Source organism: Odocoileus virginianus, unplaced genomic scaffold, assembly GCF_023699985.2.
Source record: "Odocoileus virginianus isolate 20LAN1187 ecotype Illinois unplaced genomic scaffold, Ovbor_1.2 Unplaced_Scaffold_6, whole genome shotgun sequence".
NCBI lineage: Eukaryota > Metazoa > Chordata > Mammalia > Artiodactyla > Cervidae > Odocoileus > Odocoileus virginianus.
In genome coordinates this window covers 666,982-680,154 of record NW_027224268.1, presented here as the reverse complement: position 1 = coordinate 680,154, position 13,173 = coordinate 666,982, and the positions used below count along the sequence as shown (strand labels likewise).

General features: G+C 37.5%; 1 protein-coding gene across 1 annotated transcript; it reads right to left on the bottom strand.

Annotated features, from left to right (window-relative positions):
- Positions 1-8,093: 8,093 nt before the first annotated feature.
- LOC110128604 (GTP-binding nuclear protein Ran-like) lies at positions 8,094-10,777 on the bottom strand. The gene is made up of 2 exons (XM_070462643.1): positions 10,458-10,777; positions 8,094-8,986 (listed from the first exon to the last, which is right to left on the bottom strand). Exons 1-2 carry the CDS (start codon positions 10,755-10,757, stop codon positions 8,633-8,635), a joined length of 654 nt encoding a protein of 217 aa, XP_070318744.1. The 5' UTR covers positions 10,758-10,777; the 3' UTR covers positions 8,094-8,632.
- Between the last annotated feature and the right edge of the window lie 2,396 nt (positions 10,778-13,173).

Sequence of the window (13,173 nt, the reverse complement as noted above, 5' to 3'; positions counted from 1 at the left end):
TATTTTGTAATTATTTTCTTCTCCCTGGTTGACTCCCTATAAACTCTTCTCATACCTCCTCAATTCCATTCCAGTGGCTGCTCCAAACAGTTCCGCTCAGGTCTCCAAACTAATTTTACTCCATCTCAGACAATGAGCCAGGTCCCAGTTTCAGTGAACTCCATGTCGTGGCCCACCTGGCATCCCTTGTCTCAAGGTCATAGTACTTGTAAGAGAGCCCTTTCTGTTCAGTTTGTGCTTGTGCTCCCTCCTCTCTTCTCATAACTCCCCTAGTTAGTAACACTTCAGGCCCAGGGAGGGGAAATTGGGACCAGCTGTTGAGTTCTGGGTTGCTACAGCATCCCTTGTGTGATTTTCCTGCTCCTTATTGCCATCTTCGTATATAGTCTCTTTTTTTAACTTTTTATTTTGAAATCATTACCTACAAGAACTTGTCAAAAATAGTACATAGAGGTTCTGTGTACCTTCACCCAGTTTACCCTGATGATACCTTACATATGTAAGGGTATCAAAATAAGGAAATTTACTTTGGGATAATACTATTGACTAGACTGTAGACCTTATTCAGATTTCGTCAGTTTGCACGTTCACTCATTTGTTTGTGTGTAGTCTAATAAAATTTTATTATGTGTGATCACCACCACAATCAAGATATGAATGAATCCATCTGTATAGAATCTGTTTATTAAATTCTTCTCAAATTATCCAATTTAAGCATGCCTTCCTCTTTCCTGCCACCATCCCTACTGATGGGACCTTTAAAGAGTTTTAGCATTCTGACAGTGGAAAGGATCTGTCCTTTTGCTTCTGGTTGAGGGCCAAGAAAGCAGCAAGCCCCTTAGAGAGAAGGGTGCAGTGTGGCAGCTGCAAAGTAAAAATGGCAGTTGGTCCCCTCTTGGCAAAGAATATCTGAGATAGTTTCTAGAGTGATATGCAAGATAATCTGAGAGTTTTATTTTATGGCAATTGTTCTCAAGCCTAACTGTGTATTAAAATCAGCCAGAGAACATCCAAAAAAACCCCCCAAAAAGCAAAACAGAAACTTAGACTCCATCCCCAGAAACTCTGATTCGTTTTATCTAAAGGTGGAGTCTAAGGATTGAAACTTTTTACAAGTTCTTTAGGTGATTCAAATGTGCACCCTGTGGTCCACTGGAGAAGAGAATCACAAACCACTTCAGTATTCTTGCCTTGAGAACCCCATGGACAATATGAAAAGGCAAAAAGATAGGATACTGAAAGATGAACTCCCCAGGTCGGTAGGTGCCCAATATGCTACTGGAGATCAGTGGAGAAATAACTCCAGAAAGAATGAAGAGACGGAGCCAAACCAAAAACAACACCCAGTTGTGGATGTGACTTGTACAGAAGCAAAGTCCCATTCTGTAAAGAGCAGTATTGCATAGGAACCTGGAATGTTACCTCCATGAATCAAGGCAAACTGGAAGTGGTCAAACAGAAGACGGCAAAAGTAAACATTGACATTTTAGGATTCAGCAAACTAAAATGAACTAGAATGGGTGAATTTAACTCAGATGACCATTATATCTACTACTGTGGGCAAGAATCCCTTAGAAGAAATGGAGTAGCCCTCATAGTCAACAAAAGAGTCCAAAATGCAGTACTTGGATGCAGTCTCAAAAACAACAGAATGATCTCTGTTCGTTTTCAAGGCAAACCATTCAATATCACAGTAATCCAAGTCTATGCCCTAACCAGTAATGCTGAAGAAGCTGAAGTTGAACAGTTCTATGAAGACCTACAAGACCTTCTAGAACTAATACCCAAAAAAGATGTCCTTTTCATTATAGGGGACTGGAATTCAAAAGTAGGAAGTCAAGAAATACCTGGAGTAACAGGCAAATTTGGCATTGGAGTACAGAATGAAGCAGGGCAAAGGCTAATAGAGTTTTGCCAAGAGAACGCACTGGTCATAGCAAACACCCTCTTCCAACAACACAAGAGACAACTCTATACATGGACATCACCAGATGGTCAATACTGAAATCAGATTGATTATATCCTTTGCAGCCAAAGATGGAGAAGCTCTATACAGTCAGCAAAAGCAAGACCAGGAGCTGACTGTGGCTCAGATCATGAACTCCTTATTGCAAATTCAGACTTAAGTTGAAGAAAGTAGGGAAAACCACTAGACCATTCAGGTATGACCTAAGTCAAATTCCTTATGATTATACAGTGGAAGTGACAAAGAGATTCAAGACAGAATGCCTGAAGAACTATGGACAGAGATTCATGACATTATACAGGAGACAGAGATCAAGACCATCCCCAAGAAAAAGAAATGCAAAAAAGCAAAATGGCTGTCTGAGGAGGCCTTACAAATAGCTGTGAAAAGAAGAGAAGCAAAAAGCAAAGGAGAAAAGGAAAGATATACCCATTTGAATGCAGAGTTCCAAAGAATAGCAAGGAGAGGTAAGAAAGCCTTCCTCAGTGATCAGTGCAAAGAAATAGAGGAAAACAACAGAATGGGAAAGACTAGAGATCTCTTCAAGAAATTAGAGGTACCAAGGAAACATTTCATGCAAAGTTGGCTCAATAAAGGACAGAAATGGTATGGACCTAACAGAAGCAGAAAATATTAAGAAAAGGTGGCAAGAATACACAGAAGAGCTATGCAAAAAAGATCTTCACGACCCAGATAATCACAATGGTGTGATCACTCACCTAGAGCCAGACATCCTGGAATGTGAAGTCAAGTAGACCTTAGAAAGCATCACTACGAACAAAGCTAGAGGAGGTGATGGAATTCCAGTTGAGCTATTTCAAATCCTGAAAGATGATGCTGTGAAAGTGTTGCACTCAATATGCCAGCAAATTTGGAAAACTCAGCAGTGGCCACAGGACTGGAAAAGGTCAGTTTTCATTCCAATCCCTAAGAAAGGCAGTCCCAAAGAATGCTCAAACTACTGCACAATTGCACTCATCTCACATGCTAGTAAAGTAATGTTCAAAATTCTCCAAGCCAGGCTTCAGCAATACGTGAACCGTGAACTTCCAGATGTTCAAGCTGGATTTAGAAAAGGCAGAGGAACCAGAAATCAAATTGCCAACATCCACTGGATCATCAAAAAAGCAAGAGAGTTCCAGAAAAATATCTATTTCTGCTTTATTGACTATGCCAAAGGCTTTGACTGTGTGGATCACAATAAACTGTGGAAAATTCTGAAAGAGATAGGAATACCAGACCACCTGACCTGCCTCTTGAGAAACCTGTATGCAGGTCAGGAAGCAACAGTTAGAACTGGACATGGAACAACAGACTGGTTCCAAATAGGGAAAGGAGTACATCAAGGCTGTATATTTGTCACCCTGCTTATTTAACTTATATGCAGGGTACATCATGAGAAACTCTGGGCTGGATGAAGCACAAGCTGGAATCAAGATTGCCGGGAGAAATATCAATAACCTCAGATATGCAGATGACACCACCCTTATGGCAGAAAGTAAAGAGGAACTGAAGAGCCTCTTGATGAAAGTGAAAGAAGAGAGTGAAAAAGTTGGCTTAAAGCTCAGCATTCAAAAAACTATGATCATGGCATCTGGTCCCATCACTTCATGGCAAATAGATGGGGAAACAGTGAAAACAGTGACAGACTTTATTTTTTTGGGCTCCAAAATCACTGCAGATGGTGACTGCAGCCATGAAATTAAAAGACTCCTTGGAAGAAAAGTTATGACCCACCTAAATGGCTTATTAAAAACCAGAGACGTTACTTTTCCAACAAAGGTCCAGCTAGTCAAGGCTCTGGTTTTTCCAGTAGTCATGTATGGATGTGCGAGTTGGACTATAAAGAAAGCTGAGTGCCAAAAAATTGATGCTTTTGAACTGTGGTGTTGGAGAAGACTCTTGAGAGTCCCTTGGACTGCAAGGAGATCCAACCAGTCCATCCTAAAGGAAATCAGTCCTGAATATTCATTGGAAGGACTGATGCTGAAGCTGAAACTCCAATACTTTGGCCACCTGATGCAAAGAACTGACTCATTGGAAAAGACCCTGATGCTGGGAAAGATGGAAGGCGGGAGGAGAAGGGGACAACAGAGGATGAGATGGTTGGATGGCATCACCGACTCATGGACATGAGTTTGAGTAAACTCTGGCAGTTGGTGATGGACAGGGAGGCCTGGCGTGCTGTAGTCCATGGGGTCGCAGAGTCGAACACAGCCGAGTGACTGAAGACTGCACTGACTGAATGTGCAGCCAAGATTGAGAATCCATGTTCTATGACTTTGGGTTTTGAATCTTAATTAGAAAAACTATTCCTAATCAAGATGATACTTTCTAAAAAGGCAACTTGAACTGCCCTGTGTGTTTCCTTTAATTTTTTGTTAAAGTAAAATCTTTAATACATCTTAAATTTATTTTTGTTGTAGATAGTAAAAAAGAAATCATTTTATTTTTTCCCCAGATAAGTATTTTGTTGTTCTAATATAATTTATTAAATAATCCATATCCTTACTACTGATATAAAATGTTACTCTTGTTGTTTACTAAATCCTTGAATTATTTTGCTCTATTTCTATATTCTATTTTTTTTACATTAATCTGTCTTTCTGCTAAGTGCCTGAATCAAACTGTTTTTGTTATAATCATTTTATCATGCTTTATTTTCTGATAGAAGTAGAGAGACTTGATGTATTTTAAGATATTGACTCTTTGTATTGAACAGATATATCTTTAGGTTGATTCCAATTCTCTGTACTCTGCAGTGGAGTTTTAAAATTTGTTCAATAGAGATTTTCTACTACAAATAGGTTAAAAAAAGATTTAAAATATTGAATCACTATGTTATGCACCTGAAACTAATGTAACATTGTTAATCAACTCTACTTAAATTAAAAAAAAATGATTTTTAAAGAACTGGATCAACTCAACATTTAACTAAAATTAACTTTGAGCCAGAGGCCAAAAGAAAATAGCCTATGTAACTTAGCCTTGAGCATAAATGATGAAAATGAGTGTTTGACTTGTATAATTTCTTAGAATAGAATATTTCTTTATTATCTGGCCTAATTAGCAAATATGTACTACTTTATCAAGAATTTCAGTATATCATATACAGAGTAGTAATTTTCAAAATATAATAAAACACTAAATGTTAAACCAATAAAACAAAACAAATTTTTTTCAAAGACTTGGAAGCTACATAACACTATAATGGTATGATGCACTATAGTTATTAATGGAAAGTTTAAATGAGAAAATGTCAGATGAAAATGACTTTTCAGAAAGCAGGGACTCCCCATAAAGACTCAGGATGAAAGTTGCTCAGTTTTACCAGCTTTAGTGAAAGATAAAAGTCCTAGACTAGAACTTGCCAGCCATGAGATTACAGAGAAACTTGAATTTCTAAAATAAATGATGGGATGAATTCATCTCAAGACCTAAATGCTCCAATATATTCTATAGTTTTAAATATTTAGAACTGACTGATTTGAATCAATTTGCAAGGAGTCCTTCTTTCATATCCCAAGTTGTACAAAAGGAATTTCTACTCTAGTTGTGTTTCAGCTTAAGGCTTTTAATCTTTTAAATGAGTAGCATTTTTAAGGTAAATGGTGAAAGTTCTGGAACAGAAAGAAGAATCCCCACATAAACTTTAGAAATGCTACTTGGATATGCATATGGAAATCAGTGGGAATAAAATTGTAAAGAAATAGCTATGACTGAGCAATGCTTTTAATGTAACATAGTCAGAAGAAATTGAAATATTCACAGCTACTATGTTTATGTGTGTGTGTATATATATATATATGCATATATATGTACATTTATACCTATGTATATGCACATATACAATATCTGTAATTAGGTTAAAGCATTCTTTTCTTTGGGACATAAATAGCCAGGGATGACTCTTAGAGTAACATTTCTGGGGCTACATCACTAGTAAATATTGGCCTACCTGACTGTAGAAACTTAACTTTAAATAACTTCTATAGTGAATAAAACACTGTTGAAGTCATTGTTTTATCTTCCCTTGACTTGTAAGCTGCTTACTTTCAAAAAGTAAGTTGGGTCATTGTATCTAAATATGTTTTCTTCAAAGAGAAGTATTTTATCCACATGGTATAGAAAAAGAGTAGTTCCTTCTCCCACCTCCCCCCCCAAATATGTTTCATCATGGATAATAATAAGTTTATTTGAGGATAGATTCTAAGAGGATTAGGTACATAGAGATGCTGTAGAAGTGTAGTCTCAGCATTCTTTTCCTCTGTGATTGGTTCTACCATCATTAAATTACTTTAAATGCAAAAGAAAAGATTAGCACCCATCCCTTAACAAAAATGCAGCTGTCTGTTTACTTTTGAGTACCTAATTGCATAGTGCTGAAAACTGGTCAGTGTGGTTTGGAAATCAAAGGTTGACCACTGAGACCTTGCTGCTGCTCTTGGGCAATGCCTGTGTCCTACCAGCAGCTTCCTCTCTTCTTCTAAGACAGAATCAATCATTGTTCACAACTTGGTTTCTTTCTTTTTTTTGCTTTCAGAAACATTTTATGTTCACTTTTACCAGTTTTAATAAGCTAATACCAACTTGGCTTTCAACTGCAGGCTCCTCCCGTTACACACCAGATTTGAAATTGAAGGGGAAATTTCCCCATTTGTCTGAACTGGACAGAGAAATGCATCCCCCACAAGGTAATTAACACCAGATGATCCAGAAAATCCAGGCAAAGTAGAAGCAGTATATTTTGCAATTTTCCTCCAAGAATGACTCAATTTCTCTCCCACCTCCAAGTAGCTCCCAAAATTTTACTGTTACATTTAGGCTTCAGAGTATCATACTGGCATTCTACATAAGGTTACAAATAAATATCCCTCATGTATCTCAATGAAAGATTTCATCTGATCATGGGAAACTTCATATCTGTTAAAGTCTGGTTCTGAACTGAATATAGCATAGCATATACATCAATTCAAATCTGTAAGTGAATCTATTAATATTTATTCAATATTTTAACAAATTAAAATGTATCCAATTTTACCCTTTACAGTCCATTTTCCCATATACTTAAAAGGGATCCTTCTGATGTTCAGGGGGTGGCCATGGAAAATCCCCTATTTCCCGCTGTCTGCAAGGGAGTATGGCCTTGTGGCCTGGGTGGGGCAGTCATCTCCCTTCCATGTGCAGGGCGGGGATGAGGGGCAGAAAAATCTAGGGGTGGTGGGCGGGCAATGGGATTACTGCCTGCCAAATCATCATACATTTTTTATATATATATATAAATGCCACGGTCCTGCTCTGTCAATAAAGGATCCTTTGGAGATAAAAAAAAAAAAAAAAAAAAAAAAAAGGGATCCTTCCCTACTTCTAGGTAGGAAAGTAATCATTTAAGGATAAGTGGACATCTAAAGAACTTTGGTAAACTGAACTATAGTACAGTAGTACTTACAAGAGGAAAACAGCTCGTCTTGATTTCTAATTGCTACAGTATGGTGTCAGTGAGATCAAACTCAGGCAAGACAGACCCAATTCATGTTTACATGTGGAAACCATACAACGTTAAGTGGTTAATCTATTGAAAGTTTGGCAGTCTGTTCACATCACTGAGAGGCTTACCTAAGACCTACTTTTATGCTGCAGCATCCTGTGGTGTTCTTGCACCACCCAGAAAAATTCTTTGGGGAGAGAAAAATCACCAAAGCTGTGATATATCCATTGAAATCCTTAATCTTTGATAACCTTTAAAGCTTGGGAGTATTTAACAGCAGGTAAACATGGAACATCTTCCTAGAATGCCAACTTTACATTAAACATGTAACATCAAAAAACAAAAAAGTAAATGCACAATTATATTCATATTTAACAGATGAGATGTCCCTCAAGTTCCTGCAACCATTTGTTATGACTTCATTGGACTTTGACAAGCTCTACATTAGAAAATGGTTACTTCTGCCATAAAATGCAAATATAATTATTTGTTTGAAACATCTGAAACAGGTACTACCTTTGACAGGTCACATAAATCTCATCCCTAGGTGACACTACCTAAGCCCAAAGGCAGGTGGGGTAAGTGTTATTTTAGCCTAACTATTGATAGTACTTACACCTCTTATCAAATACAATACTGTTGACTTGTCATTACATTTATGTGAAATGATTCAAGTATACAAAAAACTAGGAGCATGTAACCTAATTGACATCAAGTTAAGTGGTAATAGCAAAGGCAATTCAAATAGTAACATGGCACAACTTTCCCTGTTAGCGGTTTTAAAATGCTCATTTAAACAAGGGATGAGTTCACTTGCTTAGATATTTGAAATACAACTTTATTCTGATTCTAAACGAAAAGGAATGGGAATGACAGTAACAAACAAGATTCCACCTCTCAATATTGTCATGTGACTATAGCAGTCTTATATTTGAAACTCAAGGAGGAAACAACTGTGTTCCAAAACACCTAAATATGCAGGTCCAAAAAATGAAGGTTTTTTTTTTTTTTAACTGCCACATTCACTCCAAAGCCCATCCATCTCCTTCAGCATCCAAAGATTAAGCACATGTTCTGCTTAGCTATATAATAAAGTGGCAAACACGCTGCACCACTGACATCACAGGACAGTTGCCTATAAAACTAGACTTCTGACGCTGGGCCCCAGCTTCACTTTCTCACAGGTCATCATCTTCATCCGGGAGAGCAGTTGTCTGAGCAACCTCTAAATCGTGCTCGTACTGTGCTGCCAAGGCTGGGTCCATGACCACCTCTGGCGGGGCAAGAGCAGGCATGGCGACAAACTCCAAGTTAGGGTCTCCAATCAATTTTCTAGCAAGCCAGAGGAAGGGCTTTTCAAAGTTGTAGTTACTTTTGGCAGAAATGTCATAGTACTGAAGATTCTTCTTTCGGTGGAAGACAATTGACTTTGCCTTAACCTTTCTGTCCTTAATATCCACTTTGTTGCCACACAACACAATTGGGATGTTCTCACACACTCGTACCAGATCTCTATGCCAGTTAGGCACATTCTTTTTTTTTTTTGGTTTATTTATTTATTTATTTATTTATTTTCCATTTATTTTTATTAGTTGGAGGCTAATTACTTTACATCATTACAGTAGTTTTTGTCATACATTGAAATGAATTAGCCATGGATTTACATGTATTCCCCATCCCAGTCCCCCCTCCCACCTCCCTCTCCACCCGATCCCTCTGGGTCTTCCCAGTGCACCAGGCCTGAGCACTTGTCTCATGCATCCAACCTGGGCTGGTGATCTGTTTCACCCTAGATAATATACATGTTTCAATGCTGTTCTCTTGAAACATCCCACCCTCGCCTTCTCCCAGAGTCCACAAGTCTGTTCTATACACCTGAGTCTCTTTTTCTGTTTTGCATATAGGGTTATCGTTACCATCTTTCTAAAGTCCATATATATGTGTTAGTATACTCTAATGGTCTTTATCTTTCTGGCTTACTTTGCTCTGTATAATGGGCTCCAGTTTCATCCATCTCATTAGAACTGATTCAAATGAATTCTTTTTAATGGCTGAGTAATATTCCATGGTGTATATGTACCACAGCTTCCTCATCCATTCGTCTGCTGATGGGCATCTGGGTTGCTTCCATGTCCTGGCTATTATAAACAGTGCTGCGATGAACATTGGGGTGCATGTGTCTCTTTCAGATCTGGTTTCCTTGGTGTGTATGCCGAGAAGTGGGATTGCTGGGTCATATGGCAGTTCTATTTTCAGCTTTTTAAGAAATCTCTACACTGTTTTCCATAGTGGCTGTACTAATTTGCATTCCCACCAACAGTGTAAGAGGGTTCCCTTTTCTCCACACCCTCTCCAGCATTTATTGCTTGTAGACTTTTGGATAGCAGCCATCCTGACTGGCGTATAATGGTACCTCATTGTGGTTTTGATTTGCATTTCTCTGATAATGAGTGATGTTGAGCATCTTTTCATGTGTTTGTTAGCCATCTGTATGTCTTCCTTGGAGAAATGTCTGTTGAGTTCTTTGGCCCATTTTTTGATTGGGTCATTTATTTTTCTGGAGTTGAGCTGGAGGAGTTGCTTGTATATTTTTGAGATTAATCCTTTGTCTGTTGCTTCGTTTGCTATTATTTTCTCCCAATCTGAGGGCTGTCTTTTCACCTTGCTTATAGTTTCCTTTGTTGTGCAAAAGCTTTTAAGTTTCATTAGGTCCCATTTGTTTATTTTTGCTTTTATTTCTAAAATTCTGGGATGTGGGTCATAGAGGATCCTGCTGTGATTTATGTCGGAGAGTGTTTTGCCTATGTTCTCCTCTAGGAGTTTTATAGTTTCTGGTCTTACATTTAGATCTTTAATCCATTTTGAGTTTACTTCTTGTGTATGGTGTTAGAAAGTGTTCTAGTTTCATTCTTTTACAAGTGGTTGACCAGTTTTCCCAGCACCACTTATTAAAGAGGTTATCTTTTTTCCATTGTATATCCTTGCCTCCTTTGTTATAGGCACATTCTTGTAAGTAACTCTTGATGTTACGTCAAACATTATAATGGCACACTGAGCTTGTATATAATAGCCATCTCTCAGTCCACCAAATTTCTCCTGACCAGCTGTATCCCATACATTGAACTTAATAGGTCCTCTGTTGGTATGGAACACAAGAGGATGGACCTCAACACCCAAGGTAGCTACATACTTCTTCTCAAATTCACCAGTCAGATGACGCTTCACGAATGTAGTTTTTCCAGTACCACCATCACCAACCAAAACAAGTTTGAACTGAACTTGGGGTTCTCCTTGGGCAGCCATCGCGATGTTACTTCCAGAAGCGTCTCTCACACTTGGTTTCTGGGCAAACAAAAATCAACTGATTCTCCTCTGTGTGCCAGTGAGTATCAGGAGCGTACTGAAGCATTTCAACCAGCACATTTTTTTGCCTTCTATGTGAAGAGCGGGGTAAATTCCCAGGAAGTGTTTAATTTATCCCTTTGACAGTGTGTATTTGCATTTTGACCACAAAATGACTAAGCTATTTATAGGTATGCATATAGTACATAATTATGATTTGGTTTTATATTCTCAATACTATCATAACACTAAAAAATATTACGATTACCTTTGTGGATCAAGTCTTTTTATATTTCCAGTAAGAAGATAAAAATATCCTTTAATATTTATAGTTGAGCATCTGTAACTTTCCTATTTTATTTCTGCCAGTTTGGGGCACAGGGGTCCATAAGCCTAACATAATTTAAAGAGCTTTCCTCCTTTTAATTTTCTTCAGGCAAACCAGATTCAAGAGATTAAAAAATATAAAAACATTTCTATGAGGTCACACATAGGAATAAAGGTCATCTAAGTTTTCTTACTGTCAAACATTTTGGGTGGCTTGGAGGTATTATAAATGTTAAATGGAAAGTTTATTTTTCTTCCTGGTGTGTAACAGCATGACTCTTATACATAGTCTTATACACAAATTAAACATCATTTGTGAAATTACAGGACCCTTTGTTCAAAAATTATTAAGAATTTCAAGACAGCAACAACAGAACATTAAACCAGTGATGGAGAAACAGAACTTGCCACCCCAAAATATGCTTCTTTGCCATAAGGATTATATTCAGCTGGTTATCTTCAATTAACAGCAGACACAGTAGAAGCACTGAAGCCAAGTAGAAATTACAATGTTATGTTAATTTCTACTGTGTAGCAAAATGATTCAGCCATACATATACCTATATATTCTCTTTCATATTCTTTTCCATTATGGTTTATTGCAGAATATTGAATATAGTTCCCTGTGCTATGCTGTAGGACATTATTGTTCATCTATGCCTTATATTTTGTACCCCAACACCACCAAATTGTTTATAGTTTTCTCCACATGCCATAGCACTAAATTTTACTTTTATGTCTTTATTTCATCTGTTCTCTGAAGTGAAGCTTCCTCTCTCTCTTTTGCCTATCAATGCTTGATGATCTCTTAGAAACCTTCCCTAACCAACCTCTTCCTCCAGCTGGCTCTAGGATCCCCTTTGGCCTCCTGCTGCTTCCTGAATTTAACCTCAATCATTAACTTACTGCCTGTAACAGCAGCTATGGTGTTATGCTTATAAAATCCAACAGAATCCCCACAGGCAATATCTTTTATTTGGTTGAAAATGCCGATGTTTTTATCTTGCAAAAATTGTTTTTTCCTCTTCCAGACACCAAAATATTCACTGGAAGAAGGCTAGAAAATAACGTTTAAATAAAATTGTTGATTGAAGTGTTAGTGTGATAAAATCCTGTAAAAGGTAAAATTCAGCGCAAACCAGGGGTACCATGGGATGCTATGATAAGTCTGCTTCGTCTGTGAGTTATCTCAATATATGCCTTAGGTTTGTTGGTAAGCTTTAGGAGTATTTTATATTATATGCAATCAAAACAAAAGAGACTGTTTAATTTTGGTGTTTTTACATCTCTGGGTGAAGCAGAGATCACTTGAAACTAAGGCAAGACCCTGGTTACATAAGAACCTGGGAGACAGGGAGATCTATGATGCCTGCCTATTGTTCTGATATTCAACATTTGGAATATTATTTAATATTACAAAAACATTTTCTATACCTAGTTATTTTTTGACAACTGTAGTCTCATCATAGGCTCATTTCCTCCAGTTAGTTAAAGTGATTACAGCAGCATGGCTCAGTTTTAGGGATTATAGTCCACAGAGGATAGAATAGAGTTAGAACTTTCAACACCTAATTTTAGATATATCAATTTTTTAGATTATTTTTGCTTTTGTTTATTTTAGAATCCACTAAGTTTTGTAAAACAGTATCTATATCTACTGCAGAGGAAAAGTACGATTTTTTCCTTTTAATTTTTTCATCATGTTTGTATTTAATTTGATAAATGTACTACCTTCAAAATGAAGACATCCAACCAAGTTTAGGTTGAACTAAAGTTAATTTCATTTGCTAATTTCTTTTATTTATTTTTTTAATTGAAGGATAACTGCTTTACAGAATTCTGTGGTTTTCTGTCATACATCAACAAGAATCAGCCGTAGGTACACCCGTGTCCCCTCCCTCCCATCCCCTCCCCACCCCACCTCTAGGTGGTCGCAGAGCCCCTGTTTGGGTTCCCTGAGTCACACAGCTAATTCCCACTGGGTATCTATTTTACATACGGTGATGTAAACTTCCATGTTACTCTCTCCATACATCTCTCCTCTCCCTCC